The following is a 24,312-nucleotide window of genomic DNA, read 5'->3' on the forward strand; positions in this document are numbered from 1 at the left end:
ACCCCTAACAATCAATAGGAAGCTACGATGAACGTCATATGCTAAACTCATTGGTGTAGAAAATATCTCTCACTTCAGATAAAATTTGCGTTACCAGGGCCACGTTCAAGTAGCCAAACGTTGCGGATAGAAACTCCACGAATAGAGCCGACGTGATGTCGTTTCATTTAACTAGGGAAGTCAGTTACGAATAAAATATTATTTACAACAACATACACCGGCCAAACTCGGACGACGGTAGGACCAATTGTTTGTCGCCCCATGGGTCTCCAAATCACGGCTGGTTGTGATACAGCTGGATTTGAACCAGGGTGTCTGTAGTGACTCGTCTAGCACAGAGATGCAGTGCCTTAGAAAGCTGCGCCACTCGGGAGAGATCAATAACGTTTGTTCCTCATAGCATATTTATATCTGACCGCTCCGTCACCGCTGAATGCGCCCAGTTCGATGACAATATTTTATGGACTTTTTTTCCTTTGTGACTTTCTCTACATAGGCCGTATCCAGGGCCCAGACTTTCCCCTGGTCTGGTCGCATGGTCAGAAATGATTCATTTTGAGGCGTTTTTGTACCACTAGTGGGTGCTAAAATATCAGTTAATAAGAGCTGGAAAAGTAGGACACCAAGGGAATTGTATGACAATGTAAAAAATGACATGACAGGAGACCAATGGACATTCTAAGTGACATATTGTTTGTTTAGACATGCAACATATGAATTAATGTGAGATGTTCGAGTTTCAAATATGACATTTATTATTTTATTTATTTAACCTTTATTTAACTAGGCAAGTCAGTTAAGAACAAATTATTATTTACAATGACGGCCTAACAAAAGTCAAAAGGCACAGGGGCTGGGATAAAAAAAAAAATATATATATATATAATAATAATAATTAAAATAAAAAATACATGTATATATTTATATTTATATGTAAATATAGGACAAAACACACATCACAACAAAACAGACAACACTACATCAAGAGAGACCTAAGACAACAACATAGCAACGCAGCAACACATGACAACACAGCATGGTAGCAACACAACATAACAACAACATGGTAGGAGCACAAAACATGCTGTAAATAACACTGGAAACATGTGCATAGATAATTATTTGTTAAATTATCTTACAGTTTGTTTGGAGTGAATTCTAAAACTAACTGCTATTCTGATGAGACAACACCTTCTTCCTTTTATTGTAGTTGCAGTGGAAACCACGTTACTGGATCTTACTAGTAGCCTTGCATACCCTACAACCATTTTCATGATTCACATTCAATACTCTCCAAATACCAACATCAGCACAGAAACAGAGCAGACAGCAGTCAAATCAACATAAAGCTATTCTAGTGATTCCGTGCTTCAGCATGTCTTCTACAGACAGTAGTAGATCTACAAAACACATTCTAAACAATGTCTTTGTATAGAACTCACATAGAACAATCATTTTCACAGGCCATATGTTCAGTGGTTCACGACCAATCACAACAGCGTGAGACAATATACTGATGACATTGATTGTTTCCTAATCTGCTGATACAATACAAAGGCACTGTTGCGATAACCTTTCATATGGAACACGTGAAATGGTAAGGCTATATTCTGGATATGAAAGGTATTTGTGCACGAGATAAGAATGTCACGAGGTAAAATTGCCTGCTTCTGAGTGTGTACGTACGTGTAAATCAGAATATCTTTAATGCTAAGAAGTAGAAGCTCAGTATTGAGAAGTCAGTATAAAAACAGAGCTTGGCCGGTGTTGATTAGTGGAAGGTCATGCATGGATCTTTACACATGCTAATAGCCTCTAACACCTTGTCTATTGTACTCGTATCACACCCCAGTTCAGCTCAGTAGGCAATCTACTCCAAACATTTATTTAGGTGGCCTATAACCTAGTTCCTACATTTGAAAAACATCTTAATAAGAACGATAAGACTATAAAGTTAATGGTGTCTATATTCATAGATTCATCAATTAATGATCCAATATCAAATCAAACTTCAATTCAAACTTTATTTGAAGTGCATTTAAAATAGTAAAACACTTAAAACAATCAAATTAAGAAACAAGCACGGCAATATAAGAGATCACATGTTATCAAAGAACATGAAACAAAAGCGTAACTGATTAAAGGCCAAGCTAAAAAGGCTGGTTGACAAATGGGATTTTAACACAATCAGTTTCACAGTACAATGCAAAGTTCCATATACAAAACAGACAATAAAACGTATAAAAAGTATGATACACTTTCTGAAATAAACACAAACAATGAATAATATATATTTGTATTTTTAAATACCGCTACAAATGAATAAATAAACAGTAGCTCTGCTCTCAAAACTCCCACTGGTAGGTCCCTTGATGTCTTATAGTTTCACTTCCAAGTAGCCTAATGAGAATTTGTTCTTAATAACTGACATGCCTGGTTAAAGGCTAAACAAAAAAATATCTAATGCCTCAAAAGCAGCCCTGCTTGAAACTGGTACTACCACAGCCACTGTCTCTGTAGTCCTGGCAAACTGTACTTTATACTGCCGATATGCACAACTCTTCATAATTCTCTGAACTGGCATAAACTATGCCTCTGATACAGATTCCGATGCCTTGTCCCTGTACCTCAACACGGGGCTTGAAATGATATTGATTCAGATGTTTCTCGAACCAATTTACACGAGCCATGTGTGATTTCATATGCTGGACCAACAAGCACACACGACAAGAGAACAACTGTGTTACTAAGCCCGGTGTTAGCTCTACATCTGGTTGAAAGCATGGTAGGCCCATCTGTCAGCGAAGAATCACTTTGCAAGTAAGTGAGTGATGAGCGGAAAAACTTCTACTTTGATCAGTGCTTATGACCTCTCCCCAGCATGTCTACCTTTTAATGTCGTTCTGTCAGCTGTACAATGGTGTTTGGATCCATGAATGTGAAGACAAACATATCATTACCATCTTCACTTGTTATGACAAACAGCAGGGATCAGACATTATTGACGGCGACCCTGGAGCAATTCGGGTTAAGTGCCTTGCTCAAGGGCACAGACACATTTTTCAGCTTGCCGGCTCGGGGATTCAAACCAGCCACCTTTTCAGTTCAGCCTGAAGGGACTTGAAAGACACTGCTAGGCTACCTGCTGTCGTTCAAGTCCCTTCAGAGTGAATAGGAAGTAAACACATGTCCAATTTTTCCATTCTTGTGCATTGAAATGAGAAAACCCAGAGGAGATTAGAGATTTTCGCGGGTAGTTGGCCCATGTCTGAAGGTGCTTTCGGGGCATCAACTTTAAGCTGTATATTTCTTAGTATTACATCATTCAGCACACCAATATTCTTAGACGGTAAAAACGTGTTTTGCTGTCCCCAGTAAAATATTTTGCATATGGTCCACGACAGCCATGTCTATGGGGATGAAATGTGTCAATTTAAATAGCTCTGGCCCCAGTTTCAGTCTTTATTGTTTTCCTCTCTGCCTTGGTCTTCGCCTGTGTCCACATACTGCCTTGCATTTTGTTAACTTCAGTCTGACGTTGCAGTACATGGTTGTCCGTCCGGTTTATGATGGAGTAATCTGCATTCCAAATACTACCGTTGCACCATCGAGAGTGTCCTGACTGGTTTCATCATGACCTGGTATGGGAATTGCTCCGTCCACAAGAGCAAGGCCCTCCAGCCGGTGAAGATGGCCCAGTACAACACTGGGACTGTGATCCCACCCATACAGGACATCTACTTGAAGCGGTGCCTAAGGAAGGCACGCAGCATCATCTAGGACCCCACACACACCAGCCATGAGCGTTTATCTCCCTTACCGTCGGCAGATGGTATCAGAGCATGAGGACGGATACCAACAGCCTCAGAGACAGTTTCAGAACTGTATTCTACTTATGCTCAGGGGAGTACTGGGGACATTCCGAAATTGCATTTCCCCCCCCAGTTTTATCATTGGAATGTGATACAAAATGAGGCAACGCTGTGCTTTAGGATAATGCGGACGCCTCAGGGTGGTCGGGTAGACTGTTTGGAGTGTTTATACGGCTGGATAAAACAAATTAAGTTGCGCCCCTGTTTATGCTAAATTTGTATTATATTCTACTGCCATTTACTTTATGTTCGTATTCTTATATTTTATTATTTCTTATTGTTGTTGCTTTGTCGAGAAGGAACCTGCAAGTAAGCACTTCGTTGGATGATATACAGTGGGGCAAAAAAGTATTTAGTCGGCCACCAATTGTGCAAGTTCTCCCACTTAAAAAGATGAGAGGCCTGTCATTTTCATCATAGGTACACTTCAACTATGACAGACAAAATTAGAAAAAAAATCCAGAAAATCACATTGTAGGATTTTTTAATTAATTTATTAGCCACAGTTCAAGTCTACCTAAGGGGTGGCTATCTCACAGACACTAATGCGATAGCAGCTGGGTCTGGTCTATTTGTATATGAACCAGGAAAAAAAAGTCTCTGCTGGAGCGACCATGTACCATGTATCAGAGTTTCAGTTTTGATGGGACCGGAACTGTAATTTCATAAAACATTGGCTCAAACTCATCAGCCAATAAAATGCATGGGCATAGTGATTGAAAGGTAAATAATCCAATTAAACGAACAATACCAGATGAGGGTGTGACGGTTGAAAATGACCAATCAAATTCATGTGATTTGAAAACGCAGCCATCTCAACCAGTTCAAGGCACAACAATTCAATGGGAGGGTGTTTTTCTACTGGCGGTCATTAGAAAAAATATACTCATGTAACTAACAATGAACAACTGCCGGGAATTTGTACTCGTCGCACCATGCCATGTAAATGGTTAGGGATAACATTTATAAATGGTACTGCGAGTACTCTATAGCCCACAGCCACAACATTCCAAATGAGACTGTCAAGAAACATTGACGGGGCTGTAATGGAGCGGGTTGAGAGTCTCAAGTTCCTTGGTGTCCACATCACCATCAAACTATCATAGTCCAAACACACAGAGACAGTTGTGAAGAGGGCACGACAACACCTTTTCCCCCTCGGGAGACTGAAAAGATTTGGCAGGGGTCCCCAGATCCTCAAAAAGTTCTACAGCTGCAACATCGAGAGCATCCTGACAGGTTGCATCATCGCTTGGTATTGCAACTGCTCTGCATCTGACCGTAAGGCACTACAGAGGGTAGTGCGTACGGTCCAGTACAACACTGGGGCCAAGCTTCCTGTAATCCAGGACCAATTTAATAGGCGGTGTCAGAGGAAAGCCTATAAAATTGTCAAGAGACGCCAGTCACCCAAGTCATAGACTGTTTTCTCTGCTACCGCACGGCAAGCGGTACCGGAGCACCAAGTTTAGGTCCAAAAGGCTCGCTAACAGCTTCTACCCCCAAGCCGTTAGACTGCTGATCAATTAATCAAATGGCCATCCAGACTATTTACATTGACACCTCGCCCTTTGTTTTTACATCACTACTACTCACTGTTTATTATTGTGTGACTTTATATTTTATTTTTTACTTTAGTTGATTAAGTAAATATTTTCTTAACTCTATTTCTTGAACTGCATTGTTGGTTAAGGGCTTGTAAGTAAGCATTTCACGGTTTGGTGTTATATTCGGCGCATGTGACAAATAACATATTTGAAATAAATTGAGCTAGCATAGCTATCTCTGCTTGCTGGCACTGTAGCAGCTATAACATTGGCAGAGATAGCTACAGTAGCAATGTAGTCAATAACTAACATTAACATGATCATGTTACATGGATTTTTGTTGACAAGAACAAGCTACTGTTTGCTGGCAAGTAAAATGAACTAGCTAGCTACAAATCTTCCAAAGCAGTTGGCTAACGTTAGCTTTCCAACGTTGGCGGAAGAACGGATAGCTTGGTAGCTATTGAACGTTAGCTAGCTAACCAAGCCTAGTAAAATACAGCAAAGGAGACAAGCGGCTATTGATTAAAAAAAAATATATTGATACAATTCGTTTTTGGGACCTGCCGGAAGTCTCTTTGTGCAAAGGAATGATGCATCACCAAATGAGGGCATGGATTTCCAACAACTCATGTCATAACCAGGCTGAATCAGATGCCGGTCTACAACATGGTGGCTGATATGGACGATAGACTGATGACACAAGTAGCTCAACTAGCTATTCCAACAACAACAGCAGCAGCTACAGCTAAGCACTTCTGCACCTGAAAGGATGACGGGCGTTCGTCAGGCAAAATAGAATGAGCTATCCGTAAGTTCAATGTTTACTTTTGCAACTTGCACACTGGTGGTAGCTACCATTGAATATTTACTAATGATGCTCTTTTCTGTTTTAATTAATAGCGGACAGTAAGGGATCTACACATTAATGCTGGTGAGGAGAACAAATGTAGTATAAGCCGCAAGAAAAGTGAAGACAAATGTGATCACTTATGACTTGGAATGTTTTTTTTGGGGGGGGGAGGGGTCCAACCAAGCAATCAGGTTCTTGTATGTTGGTTATTTTAGCATTCTCAAATATGTTACGTTAAGTGTTAGTGCAAATATCATGCATGAACTTTTCTTTGTCAACTAATGTCTCAGGAACAACCGCCCCGCACAACACCTGTGTACTGTCCGCTGGTCAGTCAGCTGAGAGGAAGGTACACAGATGGAGAGTAGCGCATGGTAGAATATGAAAGTGAGTAGTCCTACGAAGACATGGACTGACTGCAACAATATTCTACATTTGATCCTTTTTTCAAGGATTTTGAAGCATATAGCCATTGCTAACAGACCACACTGTCACCTCAGATGCAGCTGCAAATCGGTGTTGGACTGAAAGAGATGCATAAGTCGTCAGAGACCCCAGATGGAGCCAAGGAACGGAACATACAAAAGAGAAGACTGCGTCGCCAGAGACGGGTTAGTTTATAAATGTGAACCAATCCATACATTTTAAATACAGTACTGAGTTTTTAAAAGTTGAGACTTGCGCTTTTATTTTTTTTCAAGACAGTCGGTCAAAAGAACTCTGCTGAAAGGAAGCATTGATTTGTGGGGTCAACTGAAGGCATCATGTCTGATGTGGCGACAGACCCAGAGGACCCCGATGCCTTTTTAATAACTTCCCCACCCTGGCGCTCCCCTGTGTTTGAGGACCTGATTGCATCAGCAGACCGAAGAAGAAGAAGGGCCAAGCTCACTTATGCAGAGAAAAGGGAGGGGGGGGTGTCACACTGGCGGTCAGGATCTCCAGTGTTAACACCCCATTATTCCCCTTATCTAAAACTTGGTGGAAAAACAGCTATTGAGAGTTCAGAGATAAGTTATTTTGACAGGTATGGAAGTGGCTTCAGAGGTGTAAGGATCATTAGGAGTCTGAAACTAGGGTATTTGGTGCAGTGTGTCCTGCAGGGCAGGGTTGTGCGGTATCCAGGTTCCTACCTTCACACCATTCCTGTACCATACCGTGATATACAGTATTACCGGCAGTGCACACAAGGGGTACTAGTTCTTTCCCAATGTAAAAAAGTCATTTGAAATCATATAATTTTGACGCACAAAACAAATTTAGGTAGCAGGGATCTTGATCCAGGAGGGTATTGACTGTCTGCTATAACCAAGAAGCTTGAACTTGCAAGCCAGCCACTTAGCAAGTTAGCAAACAAAATGCATAGCTGGCTCCCTGAGTTGGATAATTTAAGTTATAAGCAGTGGCGTAGCACCCCGTCAAGCCTTCTGTAGGGCGATAGTTAAAAACACAGCCACCGTGTTCTAAACAGAGAGGAAAATAAGCCCCTGAATAAATAAGTCTATAAACGAGTCAAAATGGAGCTGAGAAACAACTTGATTCAAAGCAACAATGTCTGGGTCTGCCTCAGGGTGAAGGAGGAACACTCACAGCTAGGCCTCATTATTATTATTATTAGACATCTGATCCAGCAATAGTGTTGTCTTACTCAACATTGAAACAATGCTTTTAGTACTCCCAGGCTATAGGTGGCGCTGTCAGAACTCAGGTATCTTGCCGTCGTACTGTGGTGGCGGAGTGATTGGTTCAATGGTCACCTTCGCATCAGTAGGGTTGCGAATGTTAAAACGAAAGTCCTTCAGATGGAGTTTCTCAGACTTGATTCTGCGTACCCTGTTGGGCCGTAGTATCCGGCTGGCCCGGCCTACACTGTGGGGGTTGGCTGCAGCGGCGGGCTGGGGCTCAGGAGTGGGACTGCTAGGATGAGCCTCCTTAACTGGGGCAGCACTTGGTCCCTCCCCCTCGTTTTCCACAGCACAGATGAGGTCCTCGTAGGAAGGCAGCTGGGAGTTGCTCTGGCGTAAGTTGCTCTGGCGGATGGGGAACTGGCCACTGGTGACCGCCTCATCATAGCTGGGCACGTTGTAGACTGGGACTGGCTCATCTAAACTGCAAAACAATGTACAGGGACACCGATTTTAAATAAGTAACATGTCACATTTCTGCCATCATTTACATTTCATGTTTTTTTAAGGATACCAGAAATGCCTAAAATAGCTAAGTACTGCTTCTTACATGATCATAATCTACAAAACAGCAAGGACAATAAGAAGTTTTGTATTGCCATGTTTTTTCTATTGTTGTTAACCTCATGAACGAGAGACAATTGTAATGCAGGAAGTTGTACATACAACAACTAGTCAAACTGTCCCGTTGTGGCAAAAAGCTTTGCAGCATCTCAGAGGTCAATATTTGTTTGTTTCTCTCATGGATATGTATTCCTTAATTACTACTGGTATGTAATGACATTTGGTGCTAGTTTTGCAGGTGGAAATGTTGCATGTAGCTCCTTTAACTAGCTTTGAGTAGGAGAGACTAGATAACTGGTGCTTTAATGGAACTGTGTCAATCAAAAGGGACAATTTGGAACATACAGGAACATTATCAGGAACATATTCATTTCCAGGCATCACCCTGGGAACTACAGTGAGCTCCAAAAGTATTGGGACAGTCAATTTTTGTTGTTTTGGCTCTACTCCAACACGTTGGATTTTAAATGATACAATGCCTGAGGTTAAAGTGCAGACTGCCAGCTTTAATTTGAGGGTATTTTCATCCATATTGGGTGAACCGTTTCGATATTACAGCACTTTTTGTACATAGTCCCCCCCCCATGTGTTTTAAAGAAGTCAAAAGTGTAGTATTTGGTCCCATATTCCTAGCACACAATGATTACATCAAGTAATGTATTGTGTCATGTTGGAAGTGTTTAGAAACACATTCTCTTCTTATTTACAATAAAAGGTGACTGCAAAATTACACAATACATTATTTACCATTCATTTCGACACAGAATAATCTCAAATACAACAAAAACAAAAAGTAAATGCATCCAACAAGTTTGTAGTCACAAGCTTAATGTATTCATTGTGTGCTATGAAATATGAGACCAAATACTTGACTTTTTACTACAATTCCCAATACCTTTGGAGCTCACTGTAAGTCATATATGAGTTTCTGGTGAAAACAAAGCTTCTGAATCCCTTCTTGGATGATTCAAATCAATCACTGTTAAGACAGTGATTATCTAAATCGATTGAAGCACTCACTTCTCTCCTGCCTCCCCAGCCACATGGTCCACGAAGCGGACTCCTACGGCCTGTGTCTCTTGTCTTCTCTGGTGCTTCCTCCGCTTGTTCCTCACCCCCAGGCAGATAGACAGCAGCAGCATGGCCACCCCTGCCCCCACCAGCACATAGGCTATTGATAAGGTCTTCGCTGCTTCCTTGTCTTCCTCGCCATCCCCATCCTCACCATGGTCTGCTGGCACTGTTATACTGGAGTTGCCTGGAGTCTTGGTTGTCTGGGTAGCATCCCCGGGAACCATTGACCACACAATCATGACGATGCCCAGGGCTATGAGCCCGACCCCAAGGGCACACAGGGCATACGAGGAGCCCGACCGGCTAACCCCATGGCTGGAGCTGGCTGGAACACCACTGGTACACATCCCCCCCACCGAGTCCCACCTCCCGACACTGTAGACTGGGGAGAGGAGACTTGTCCTAACCTGCAGTGTGGGAGAAAGGGGGGTGGTTTGCGCATTTAGTCAGGAGCAGGGGCATAGCAGTACAATAAAACCGGCAAAGGGCTAGACTAGCTGAAATCAGATGACAATGAACAACTTCCTTGGATAGACACAATGTGGCTGCGAACGGGGGCCAGAGCCAAAGCAGTTCAAGGAGGTTTACATTAACCCGTGTTTTCGTTCTTCACAAACACATTTTTACATAATAAAGAGCTGCTGGAATAGTGCCAACCAAAGAGAGCTGAATGATTATGTGAATGAGCCATTCATTGACCAAAAAGCACCTGGACAAAATGTAGGTGTAGGTCTAGAGACTATTTCAGTCAAAGTTCTAGGAAATCTTCCTCAAGACTAGAACGTTTGAATAAAGGCTAGCCCTGCTGTTTAAAATGTATTGTTGGAGGTTAAATACTTCACTCTGTGAATGTTGGTATTTCCAGCGACAATATATTACCCAGTCAAAGTCCTGTATGTTTATTTGATGGTCTAGTCCTCCTAAATCATGCTAAACCAACATTACACCCCTAGGTTGCGTAATCAGGTTGTATTACTACAGCATAACAAACAGAGCATTGTTAACTTCGGGCACTTCCACTTGTTTCTCTCCAGTTTACAGGCAGCTAGAACGTGTCACAGTGTAATTTTCAGGAAGAACACTTCACAACGTAGCTCAGCTGGTAGAGCATGGCGCACGCAACGCTAGGCAGTGGGTTCAATTCCCGGGAGCACCCGTACATACATGTTTGCACGCTCGACTAAGTCACCGAGAAAAGCGTCTGCTAAAATTGCATATATTATAAGGACATTCCATTATGACAGCTTCAAAATGACACTCATTTAATAGTGATATACCTCCATCTCATGCTATGAATCATTGTCAATGTGGCAAATACAGAGTTTTTGCCTCTGCCCTCACCACAGGAAACCTCTTTCTCAAAGCTAAGGATCTTGATCACGTTCTGCGCACATGTTATTTGTCTCACACTCCTTGGCTGCTGCTCACACTCCCCCTCCCTTCAAGTTTCTCTCTTTACTCACCCTCTTCTGAACCACGATCGTGTAACCTATGTATCTGCCTCATTTTTTCGAACTGAAATAAAAACCCTGCAGCAATTTATTTTTATGAAGGCTACACCACCTTCGCAGTCTATTGTAACGGATATTGCAGTTGCACAAGCGGGACGCAGTATCTACACATTTAATTGGAGCAACAAAAAAACCCGCGTCTTTATAGTTGCTGCCATATCTTAGCCACTAGCCAGAGTTCCTGAAAAAAGAACACTACTAATTTGACTGCCGGTATGACTACTGCTTAGCCAATGCTTGCAATGATGATGAAAAAATAATATTACATCGCTAATTAGACTGCATGTCTGTGTCTTGCTTGTGTTTGATACGGGCAATTCCATAACGGACTCGAGACTCAAGATTTTTCAGGTAAAATGTATGCAAAAAAAAACACATTGATTTCAAAGTTTAACGAACCATACAACTCTGTGCAAAATGAATACTTTTAACAATTTACAGTGAACATTTGACAAAAAAACGTTTCCTGGATGAACTGTGCAGATGCGAAGATTGATAACAGAATTTCTGTAAAATCTCCCTTAGTTTACAGTATGTGTACACCTTTTAATTACGATTTTTTTTAAATGTATGCAGAAAGAATGGTGTGTTAGCTATGACATGACACATTGACTTTGAAAAAAAATCTCGTTTGGTTGTTCAACTACAGTAAGTGAAGTGAATTTACAATAGGTAATGGAATTGCGGTAAAGGAATTTCATCATGGATCCCTGATCTTGTACCACACAGAAATGCATAATTATGAATATGGTGGTGTATCCTAAATAGGTACACAAAAACGTATACACATGCAATATCCTCTTTGCATATTTGGGTATTATTCTACACATGAGCTATTATTTGAATGAGTTCTGGCCCCAAAACAAGACCAAATTTGGTTGGTGTGGACTGGACCATATCTGAACCAATCATAGACTATGTTTCACAAGCTTGGATGTCAAAACACAGCATAGTAGAGCTCAGTAGAGTACAGTACAGCTCAGAAAACTAGAGTTCAGTTTAGTACTAAAGTAGAATATACTCTACTTTTCTTGACTGTACTGAACTCTACTGTACAGTGATGTGCTGTCCAAACTTGAGAACCCAACTGTAGCCAACTAAATTGCATAAATTCCATTACAGATTTTTTTTAGGAATGGAATTTAGACTTTGAATCATTTAATAATTCATAAACAAATTTGAAATAAAAAAAAATGAACTAATTGGTCTACCTTTACTGGTTAGTTCTGTGAACTTTCATGAACCTCCCTCATGAGCGAGAGAAATGAAAACATATCTTAAAAATGTGGGTCTTTGGTATCAGACTTTTAAGGCAATGTTTCTTAAACTTACAGAAGGCAGATTCCCCCCCCCCCCAAAACTAAATACAAGTGTTTATCTTATGTAGCTGGCAGGGGTCTTTACTTCAACATTGTGTTTAGCTGTATTTCCAATCCCTTTTAAGACGTTTTCTGGTCGATGTTTTCTCAGACCGCTTTTCTATCGGTTTGACCAGAAATCAAAGCCTTTGCTTATTCCACATTTTTAGGATGGAAAATGGTTGAAAAATGTAAATATGTTTTAATTTCGAAAAAATGATCTTCACATGTTGGTGCTCATGAGTCCTTTTACATGGAAATGACCATATACTGCCTAGATAGCTACATGTAAGTTTTGGATTGGGGCAAAACAAATATCTGTGTTTTAACCACACAGGTTCTACTAACTGCTCAGCTGAAGGTTGGCAGTGGAGTATAAGCATGTATCCAGACCGAAGGTTGGCAACTGAGCATGTATCCTAATGGTAACCAGTCTGACAATGGGTGAGTTCGTTTTGCGTCGCCCGGCGCACAATTATTTGTCAAATACTGCTTTAGACTGCCTACTGTTTGTGATGATACTCGTCATATAGTTATGCTGCCATATAATATAGTAGTGAGAGTTGCCAATCTTCGCAATGATGAGAAAATAACAAATGGCTATTTTGACTGCCCGTCAGTGTTTCGCTTGTGTTTAATATGCTTGCCTAAAAAGCTGCATGTAATTCAGCATATAAGAAGAACATGAAATCGCTAGACTGCTTGTGTCAAGCTTATATTTGCATCTTTTACAACAGACAAAGTTTGGAGGAACATGTCGTTTGTGTGCAACATGATAGCTGCATAAAGCCTGTCAACCTTTCTGAAAAAAAATAAGATAAAAGCGTGCTAGCTCGAGGCATGGAATGCATAGTTCCCCATTCTTCCCCCTTCCCTTCCCCTTCTCCCACCTCCCTCCCCCTGTCCTTCCTTTTCTCCTTCTCCCACTTATAGGTCTTTATTGTACAACATTAAGTTTCCCTTCCATGTCAAGGAGGGGGAAGCAGCAGTGGAGCAATCAGCAGAAGCTATGTAGGCAGCGAAGTGGGCAGCAGCTAAGGCCTCCCGAGTGGCAGTGGCACAGCGGTCTCACCGGCAACGTCCTAGGGGAATATAGTACACAGCATCATCTGGATATGTGTGCAACAAAAGTTGAACATTCACCTTCTGTTACCATTTCCGTCAAGCCATTTACGCATACAGTTTGACGCATACGTTCGATAAATCAGAACGCACTGCAACTGCCTCTGCAACGCAATGTAATTCTGGTGTACCAAAAAGCAATTACGCTGTCGGCACTGCAGTGCTAGAGACGTTACTACAGACCAGGGTTCATTCCCGAGCTGTGCCACAACCGGCCGTCGCAGGGAGTCCCATAGGACGGTACACAATTGGCACTTCGTCATCCGGATTATGAGAGGGTTTGGCTCCTCGCGCTCTAGCAACTCCTTGTGGCAGGCCGAGTGCCTGCAGGCTGACCACGGTCACCAGTTAAACAGTGTTTCCTCCGACACATTGATGCGGCTGGCTTCCGGGTTAAGCTGGCAGGTGTTAAGAAGCGCAAGCAGGCGGGTCATGTTTTGATGGACGCATGACTCCACCTTCGCCTCTCCCGAGCCCATTGGGGAATGGCAGGGATCAGACAACATTGAGAATTGGGGAGAAAAAGGGGTTAAAAAATATATATAATCATCTCTGTATCATTAGCCAGAAAATCCGTAACCGCAGCCACTCCGTATATTATATTGTTTGACTTGTTGGATCACTTTAAGAGGTGCTTGGGGTGGGAATAAAAAACCGGTTTTGAAAAGTGTGAATAGCTTCACAGTACAGGTGTTAACATGCACTAAAAAGACAGTATCCTAGAAAGGAATGACAAATTCAGGAAGTTAATCAAAATAGTACGGTAAAGGGTGGCAGTTGAAGGCATGCAGTGCACTGATCACATACCACGAAACAATTATTGACATGAAAGTGTTGAGACAATATCAGAAGCATGAATGTATGAAAAAGCCTTCTATTTGCAACAGTGGCTAGGCCTTGATGTGCCTTCAGGTGCTCTACAACAAATATACAGTGGCTTCAGAAAGCATTCATACCCCTTGACTTAGTCCACATTTTGTTGTGTTAAAGCTTGAATTCAAAATGGATTAAATATCATTTTTTCTCACCCATCTACACACAATACACCCCAATGACAAAGAGAAAACATGTTTTTAGAAAATGCTTCAAATGTATTGAACCTTAAATACAGAAATATCTCATTTACATAAGTATTGACACCCCTGAGTCAATACTTTGTATAAGCACCTTTGGCAGCGATTACAGCTGTCAGTCATTCTGGGTAAGTCTAAGAGCTTTCCACACCTGGATTGTGAAACATTTGCACATTATTCTTTTCAAAATTCTTCAACCCTGTCAAATTGGTTGTTGATCATTGCTAGACAACCATTCAGATCTTGCTACAGATTTTCAAGTATGTTTAAGTCAAAACTGTAACTCAGCCACTTAGGAACATTCACTGTCTTCTTGGTAAGCAACTCCGGTTTAGATTTAGCCTTGTATTTTAGGTTATTGTTCTGCTGAAAGGGGAATTCATCTCTCAGTGTCTAGTGGAAAGCAGACGGATGTAAATAGTCTGGGTGGCCATTTGATTAATTGTTCAGCAGTCTTATGGCTTGGGGGTAGATGCTGTTAAGGAGCCTTTTGGTCCTAGACTTGGCACTCTGGTACCGCTTGACGTGCAGTAGCAGAGAGAACAGTCTATGACTTGGGTGACGGAGTCCTTGACAATTTTTTGAGCCTTCCTCTAACACCGCCTAGTATATAGGTCCTGGTTGGCAGGAAGCTTGGCCCCAGTGATGTACTGAGTGTGATTGAGATTGCGTCATCTGTGGATCTGTTGGGGCGGTATGCAAATTCCGGGATGATAGTGTTGATGTGAGCCATGACCAGCCTTTCAAACACTTCATGGCTGCCGACGTGAGTGCTACAGGGCGGTAATCATTTAGGCAGGTTACCTTCGCTTTCTTGGACACAGGGACTATGGTGGTCTGCTTGAAACATGTAGATATTATAGACTCAGTCAGGGAGAGGTCGAAAATGTCAGTGAAGACACTTGCAAGTTGGTCCGCTCATGCTTTGAGTACACATTGTGAAAATCAAATTTTTTTTGCTCACATCGGCTACGAAGAGCGTGATCACACAGTCGTTCGGAACAGCTGGTTCTCTCATGCATGCTTCAGTGTTGCTTTCCTCGAAGCGAGCATAAAAGGCATTTAGCTCGTCTGGTAGGCTTGCATCACTGGGCAGCTCGCGGCTGGGTTTCCCTTTGTAGTCCGTAATAGTTTGCAAGCCCTGCCACATCTGACGAGCGTCAGGGCCGGTGTCGTAGGATTTAATCTTAGTACTGTATTGACGCTTTGCTTGTTTGATGGTTCATCTAAGGGAGTAGCAGGATTTCATGTCCCTCTCCTTTCTTGTGTCCGGATTAGTGTCCTGCTCCTTGAAAGCGGCAGCTCTAGCCTTTAGCTCGGTGCAGATGTTGCTTGTAATCCATGGCTTCTGGTTGGGATGTATACATACGGTCACTGTGGGCACGACGATGTCGATGTGCTTATTGATGAAGACGGTGACTGAGGTAGTATACTCCTGAATGTCATTGGATGAATCCCGGAACATATTCCAGTCTGTGCTAGCAAAACAGTCCTGTAGTGTAGCATCCGTGCCATCTGACCAATTCCGTATTGAGCGAGTCACTGGTACTTCCTGCTTTAGTATTTGCTTGTCAGGAGGATAGAATTATGGTCGGATTTTCCAAATGGAGGGCGGGGGAGAGCTTTGTATGCATCTCTGTGTGTGGAGTAAAGTTGGTCGAGAGTTTTTTTCCCCTCTGGTTACACGTGACATGCTGGTAAAAATTTGGTAAACCTGATTTAAGTTTGCCTGCATTAAAGTACCCGGCCACTAGGAGCGCCACTTCTGGGTGAGCATTTTCTTGATTGCTTATGGCCTTATAGAGTTGGTTGAGAGCGGTCTTAGTGCCAGTGTCAGTCTGTGGTGGTAAATAGACAGCTACGAATAATATAGATGAGAACTCTCTTGGTTGATAGTGTGGTCTATAGCTTATCATACGGTACTGTACATAAGTTACTCTCACAACTGGCAAGTGTCTTCACTGACATTTTCAAGCTTTCCCTGACTGAGTCTGTAATACCTACATGTTTCAAGCAGACCACCATAGTCCCTGTGCCCAAGGAAGTGAAGGTAACCTGGCTAAATGATTACCGCCCCGTAGCACTCATGTGGGTAGCCATGAAGTGCTTCGAAAGGCTGGTCATGGCTCACATCAACAGCATCCTCCCGTATAACCTAGACCCACGCCAATTCGCATACTGCCCTAACAGATCCACAGATGACGCAATCGCACTCCACACTGCCATTTCCCACCTGGACAAAAGGAACACCTACGTGAGAATGCTGTTCATTGACTACTGCTCAGCGTTCAACACCATGTTGCCCACGAAGCTCATCACTAAGCTCATCACTAAGCTAAGGACCCTGGGACTAAACACCTCCCTCTGCAACTGGATCCTGGACTTCCTGACGGGCTGCCTCCAGGTGGTAAGGGTAGGCAACAACACGCCTGCCACGCCTGATCCTCAACACTGGGGCCCCTCAGGGGTGTGTACTTAGTCCCCTGCTATACTCCCTGTTCACCCACGACTGCGTGGCCAAATACGACTCCAACACAATCATTAAGTTTGCTGATGACACAACAGTGGTAGGCCTGATCACCGACAACGATGAGACAGCCAATAGGGAGGAGGTCAGAGAACTGGCAGTGTGGTGCCAGGACAACAACCTCTCCCTCAATGTGAGCAAGACAAAGGAGCTGATCGTGGACTACAGGAAAAGGTGGGCCGAATAGGCCCCCATTAACATTGATGGGCTGTAGTGGAGCGGGTCGAGAGTTTCAAATTCCTTGGTGTCCACATCACCAACGATCTATCATGGTCCAAACACACCAAGACAGTCGTGAAGAGGGCATGATAAAACTTTTTCCCCCTCAGGAGACTGAAAAGATTTGGCATGGGTCCCCAGTGTGTTATGTGTTAATAACATTCAGATGATGTTCCCAGCTGGCTAAGCGGGGGGCAGGTGGTTGAAGAATGCCTTGCATGGCTAAACAAGGAGTTTTCTAGCTGAAGTATATGTTAATTAAAAGCAGTTAAACCCACGTCCCGGTTTTTCATTATACAAGGAACAAACATAACATGGTGTCAGATTGATAGTCGCTATGACAAGACAGAGAAAATAAAGGAGTAACTGCAAATTTCCGCAACGAAAATGTAACATTCTACCACAAGTCAAGTGACGCGAGTAGTTGAAGATGCCAGCTTGCAAGAGCGAGGGCAACGAGCCGCAGCAGCGAGAGCGAGGCTGCATTGGAATCGGTTGATGAGCAAGTTGATGAGCAACATACTGAAGTAAGAGAAATTGACACTGTTCCTGTTCTCCATCATGGATAGGCTTAGTCCTCCTACTCCTATGCAGTTAACAGGCTATCTCGCTGACAATTTTCCAAACGTTTCAAGCAGAGATTCAATATCTACCTAGCGGCAAGTAGTGCAGGGGGAGATGATGACAAATTGAAAGCTTCCATTTTTCTGCATGTTATTGGAGAGGATGCATTGGACATTTACAATCGCTTTCAGCAAGACGAGGCAAACTTGACATTGACTGTGATAATGGCTAAATTTGAGGAGTGCTTTGTACCTAGCCAGAACGTCACGTTTGAGAGATACAAGTTTTTCTCTCATGATCAGAAACAGGGAGTCAGTTTTGACCAGTATTTAGCTGAGCTGAACACTGAGCAAAACATGTGCATTTGAAAATCTGAAAGACTCACTAGTGATAGACAGGATATTCTGTGGCATACTTGATAATGGACTCAAGGAGAGATTGCTGCGTGAGTAAGATTTAACTTTGGATAAAGCAGTGAATATGTGTCGAGCAGCTGAAACCACCAGAGCACAAGCTAAAGAGCTGTGCAGGGAAGAGACGTCAGTGTACGCAATAAAACGAGAGGAGCACCACACACAACGCCTTAGAAAACAAAAACAAGCAATAGAGAAAAATCAAAACACTTCATGTGGAAAATGTGGATTTATCCACAAGCCCAAAAACTGCCCTGCATATGGCAAATCATGTAACAACTGTGGGAAAGATAATCATTTCTCAAAATGCTGCAAAGCTGAGGCTTCAAAGAAAAAGGTTCACACAATCAAGGAGATTGAAGAATTCTTTGTTGATTCTGTGGAAATATGCAATGCAGTAAAAGCTGAATGGATTGTGCCATTGACTGTGAATGAAACTATAATACCATTCAAGCTTGATACTGGAGCACAGGTAAGTAAACCTGTTGTCTCTCGATGACTGCAAAACACTGAAGGTGAAGAGAAAAATACACCCGGTGAAAATTAAGGTTACTGGTTATACTGGGGGGAAAGTACCAGTCAAAGGTAGCTGCATAGTAACTTTACAGCACAAAGGAAAACAGTTCAGAGCACAGCTGCTGATAATGGGAAAAAGTGTACAGCCTATTCTAGGAATCAATGCATGTGAAAATCTCAATTTGTAGAAAAGAGTGTATGTAGTGACATCACAGACTGAAAATGACCAAGAATCGCTACTGGCTGAGTATGAGGACATGTTTGAGGGTCTTGGATGTTTACCAGGAGAACACAACATATGTACTGATGACACAATTACTCCAGTTGTGCATGCATGCAGGAAAGTTCCATTTGCACTGAGGAAAAAGCTCAAGGAGGAACTCGGACGCATGGAAAAGATGGACGTCATCACAAAAATGGATGAACCTACAGACTGGATAAGCTCACTGGTTATTGTGGTGAAAAAGAACGGTGATCTCAGGATATGTCTAGACTCGAGAGATCTCAACAAAGCCATCAAGAGCAGTATTTCAAGTAGCCAACCAGAGAAGAGATAATGTCGCAGTTTGCTGGAGTAAAGGGGTTCAGTAAGCTTGATGCCTCATCAGGATTCTGCCAAATGAAGCTAGATGATGCAAGCTCAAGGCTATGCACATTCAACACACCTGAGGACAGGTAAAGATTTCTTTGTCTACCATATCGGATTCTCTCTGTGCCAGAGGTCTACCACAAGACAATCCACATGATCTTCGAGCACATTCCAGGAGTGGAGACCATGATGGATGACATCATCGTCTGGGGGTCCACAAAAGAAGAACACAACGTGAGAGTGAGACAAGTGCTGGACCTGACACGGAAAGTAAACCTAAAACTAAACAAGGACACATGCGAGTTTGGTGCAAAAACACTTACCTTCATGGGAGACATACTTTCAGAGGATGGAGTCAAATCAGACCCGAGGAAAATATCAGCCATCAACAACATGGAGCGCCCAAAGAACAAGGACGACGTGAGACACTTCATGGGCATGATCACCTACCTTGCAAAGTTCATACCTCAACTATCAGCACAGTCCGCTCCACTCAGATGTTTTCTGGGACAGAAAAATTAATGGGAATGGTCCCATGAATAGGAAAACTGCTTCAAAAACCTAAAGAAGACAATCACAGAAGAGCCAGTGCTCAGGTTCTATGATCCAGAGAAAAGCACAAGGATTTCTGCAGACGTGTCACAGTTTGGCCTGGGAACAGTTCTTCTGCAAAAGCATGACGACACATGGCAACCCGCCGCTTATGCGTCCAGAGCCTTGACAGGCGCAGAGACAAGGTATGCACAAATAGAGAAAGAACTACTGGCGAGCACATACGCTTGTGAAAGGTTTCACCAATACACCGACCACAAACCATTGGTGTCAATCATGTCTAAGCCACTGATTGATTGTCCAATGAGAATCCAGAGAATGTTGATCAGACTGCAAAGGTATGATGTGGAGATGATCTATACCCCGGGAAAGTTCATGTTCGCCAGCCGACACTCTTTCTCGAGCAGTAGACAAGAAAGAGAGCTTTGACACACAGAAAAACACTGAGATTCAGGCCTCCGTCGACATGATCGTAGCATCACTTCCTCTGTCTTCTGAGAGAATGGAGTAGATCAAAAGAGAGACCGCAGCTGACCAAACAATGACAGAGTTGAAAGAAACAACACTGTTAGGATGGCCCACACAAAAAAAGAAATGTCCAAGGAGAATACAGGATTACTGGATGTGCAGAGCAGAGCTCACCGTTGTGGATGACATAGTGTTCAAAGGCAACAAGATAGTCATTCCTATGACACTATGCGAAGAAATGCTACCGAAAATACATGAGGGCCACATGGGTGAGGAAAAATGCAAACGACGAGCACCAGAAGTAATGTACTCGCCAATAATGAACCAGGAAATCAACCAGACCACTGATTCATGTGAACTGTGTTTGACCTACAGGCTAAAGCAGCAAGCAGAGCCGCTAATGCCTCATCCAGTACCCAACAGACCCTACTACAAAGTTGGAGTTGACATTTCTGACTGCAATGGCAGAAGTCACATTGTTGTTACCGACTACTACTCAAACTACCCTAAAGTAGCAACACTGCAAACTACCTCCAGCAAAGCTGTAATCACCTACCTGAAGTCAGTCTTTGCAAGACATGGGGCTGCGTCTGAACTGTACTCAGACAATGGCCCGCAGTTCTCAAGTTCTTAATTCCGATCGTTCACTAACGTCTGGGGATTCCGACACAACACCTCCAGCCCCAACTATCCAAGGTCCAACGGCTTAGCAGAGAGTTCAGTCAAAATTTTCAAAGGTCTGATGAAAAAGGCACACGATGGAAAGGAGGATTTACGGAAAAAATCTGATGATCTACAGCAGCGCACCGCTGCAGAACAGACTTTCACCTGCACAAATGTTGATGGGACGTCGCATCAGAACCAACCTAACCATCCATGAGGACTTGCTAACACCCAGAGGTCCTCACAAAATCAAACTCGTGAAGGAACAACAGAAAGAGAAACAAAAACAGCGACACGACAAAAGTGCAAGACACTTTCCTGAACTGAAACCTGGAGATCAGGTACGACTCCGAGACATCACCACAGGAATCTGGATGCAGCAAGGGTGTGTGCAGAGAGAAGTTGCACCGCGATCCTATGAGATCCAAACGGAGCGCGGATCACAACTGAGACGAAACAGAGTGGATCTAAGGCTTCAGCCATTCATTCAAGGGACTGAGGATCATCAGGAGGATACTGCTGAAGCGTCGAATGCCTTTAGCAATGGACAATTCAGTCAGAACACCCTAACTGACAATGAGCGCTGTCCAACTGTTTCAGGAAGCACTTCAGCAGAACGACCAAAAAGGACTGTCAGAGCCCCTGAAAGGCCTATTGAGAATTGCTAAACAATCCAAAAAAAGGTTCACCTGGACTGAATGTTTTGTTTATGTGAAAGGTAATAGAGCCACAATAGAGTATTGTTGGACAGACTATATTTAGTTGAAAAAATAATAATAATACATCAGAATATGTTTATTGCGTCTTAAGTGATGAGAGCAATGTAAAAAAATAAAATAAATGTGTGTTTTTGAAAATTGCGTGTTATGCAGGTTGAGTAAACAAATGTGATGTGACGTGTGTAGTTACATAGAAAAGTAGTTTCCTTTTTAAAGGAAGGAAGATGTGTTGTTATGTGTTAATAACATTTAGACTAAGTTACCCAGCAGGCTATGTGGGGGGCAGGGGGTTGAAGAATGCCTTGCATGGCTAAATATGGAGTTTTCTAGCTGAAGTATATGTTAATTAAAAGGAGTTAAACCTATGCCCCGGTTTGTCATTATACAAGGAATAACCATAACACCCAGATCCTCAAAAAGTTCTACAGTTGCACCATCGAGAGCATCCTAATCGGTTGCATCACTGCCTGGTATGGCAACTGCTCGGCATCTGACCGTAATGCGCTACAGAGAGTAGTGCGTACGGCCCAGTACATCACTGGGGCCAAGTTTCCTGCAATCCAGGACCTATATAATAGGCAGTGTCAGAGGAAAGCCCATAAAATTGTCAGAGACTCCAGACACCCAACTCATAGATTGTTTTCTCTGCTACTGCACGGCAAGCGGTACCGGAGCGCCAAGTCTTAGACCAAAAGGCTCCTTAACAGCTTCTACCCCCAAGCCATAAGATTGCTGTACAATTAATCAAATGGCCACCGGACCCCCCTTCCCCCCCGCCCATTTGTACACTGCTGCAACTCGCTGTTTATTATCTATGCAGTCACTTTATCCCTACCTACTTGTACAAATGACCTCTAACCTGTACCCTGCACACTGACTCACTACCCCCTGTATATAGCCTCGTTATTGTTATGTTACTTTTTTATTTTTTTACTTTAGTTCATTTGGTAACTCTTCTTGAACTACACGGTTGGTTAAGGGCTTGTAAGTAAGCATTTCAAGGTAAGGTCTACACTTGTTGTATTCGGAGCATGTGACAAATAAAGTTTGATTTGATTTACTTTCTGTAATGCAATATTCCTTGTGAACTTCACTGGACAGAAGTTGCTGTCCGGTTTTGTGAAGAAACAAAGGAGTGGTTGAATTTATTCTGCCTCTGTCTTCTTATTGTCTCGGCATTTGGCCTGTATATCACCGTGGCAAGGCATATGAACTAACAGATTATAGAGCAAACAACGCAATACTCACAACACATACAGTATGTCTTTTTTTCTGGACCTGGCTTCCCCAGTTATTTTCCCCCACACACCTCTACAGAAGTCAGCAGCCAGGAACTTAAAAGGAGGAACTAATATCATGTTACCAACTCTGTGGCATTATGTCACATTGACATCTGGTCACTAGAGACAAACTTCTATTTTGTGTTATCAGATAACACTAATACTTGACGTACTTATAATAAAGTTAGCCTGAAGAACACTGCTCCAAATGTCAAGGTGAATTGCAATTTGAGACGATCTTACCTGTTCCAGTCGTGAACGCTCAACGACCAATGACTTCCCTCCAATACCTGATATATCGCAGGTGTTTTCAAGATGACGATCTTGCTACCCCAATATGCATAATGTAATCCTGCTCTGAAAACTGTATTAACTAACGTGTGTATTTCCTCCGATGATAGTCGCTATAGAATTCAAGGAATATGTTAAACAGGAACTTTATCAAGTTTCCAACCAGAGTGAAACCTCCCCCGGTTGTAAAGTGTTAAGTTAATTAACCCTTTGCTGCCTCCTTGCTATTATGCCGCATGTGTGAACGCGACCATACCGCACATAGACGTACGCTCGTAAAGAGCGTTTATGATGGATTTTCCCCATAAACTCAAATAAACGTGGACTGAAAAATAGGGTTCCCCTAAATAGGCATGTCTGAAAAGTGTCTGAGCAGACTAAATCCAAATGAAAACGAAACGAATGCAATTAGACCCTTCTCGATTTTCTTAAATGTTCATAATAAACTGCAATAACGTGCATTTCTGATAGCATTTATATCTTTATTATTGAGTAGGCCTACACAAAACACAAGTCATGTATTGTAGTTCATGTACAGCAGTTTCAAACATTTTTTTGTTCAGCAGTGGCACATGTACAGTACATAATTACTTCATAAACACCTATATGAAAACAATACAATATAAACTCTGACCTCTTTCTCATTCAATGGAAATTGCCACTCTTTTCTGTTGTTAGTAGTCTGACTATACTTATGTGATATGCTTGAGTGAAAGTAGACTGTTTTACGCCATAACAAATCAACAATTTAGTGTGCGTTTTCTGTAACGCACAAGCCTTTGATATTCAAACCACATCTTACAACCACATGTGACTAGGTTGAACTAGCCTAATGTTCCCACTTTGTATGTC

General features: G+C 42.5%; 1 protein-coding gene and 1 long non-coding RNA gene across 3 annotated transcripts; one reads left to right on the top strand and one right to left on the bottom strand.

Annotated features, from left to right (window-relative positions):
• The first annotated feature begins 796 nt into the window (after window positions 1-796).
• Window positions 797-6,886, top strand: LOC118400028 (uncharacterized). Its single transcript, XR_004828951.2, has 4 exons — window positions 797-6,230; window positions 6,323-6,353; window positions 6,563-6,659; window positions 6,773-6,886. It is a non-coding gene; the product is annotated as an uncharacterized LOC118400028 (long non-coding RNA).
• On the bottom strand, window positions 2,005-23,621 carry LOC118400027 (transmembrane protein 51-like). Of its 2 annotated transcripts, XM_035796361.2 has the most exons (3): window positions 23,413-23,621; window positions 9,542-10,002; window positions 2,005-8,381 (listed from the first exon to the last, which is right to left on the bottom strand). In XM_035796361.2, exons 2-3 carry the CDS (start codon window positions 9,940-9,942, stop codon window positions 7,970-7,972), a joined length of 813 nt encoding a protein of 270 aa, XP_035652254.1. In that variant the 5' UTR covers window positions 9,943-10,002; window positions 23,413-23,621; the 3' UTR covers window positions 2,005-7,969. The 2 variants fall into 2 exon arrangements, with proteins under 2 accessions (XP_035652254.1, XP_052329235.1); XM_052473275.1 differs by lacking the exon at window positions 23,413-23,621 and having other exon boundaries at window positions 9,542-11,313.
• Window positions 23,622-24,312: the final 691 nt, after the last annotated feature.

Source organism: Oncorhynchus keta, chromosome 21 (genome assembly GCF_023373465.1).
Source record: "Oncorhynchus keta strain PuntledgeMale-10-30-2019 chromosome 21, Oket_V2, whole genome shotgun sequence".
Taxonomy (NCBI): Eukaryota; Metazoa; Chordata; class Actinopteri; order Salmoniformes; family Salmonidae; genus Oncorhynchus; species Oncorhynchus keta.

Excerpts from the sequence above, each read along its gene's own strand:
- LOC118400027 (XM_035796361.2), bottom strand. The coding sequence starts at position 9,942 with ATGTGTACCAGTGGTGTTCCAGCCAGCTCCAGCCATGGGGTTAGCCGG. Across the intron at positions 8,382-9,541 it reads GCTGGGGAGGCAGGAGAGAA|TTTAGATGAGCCAGTCCCAG; the intron begins GTGAGTGCTTCA and ends ATTGTTTTGCAG.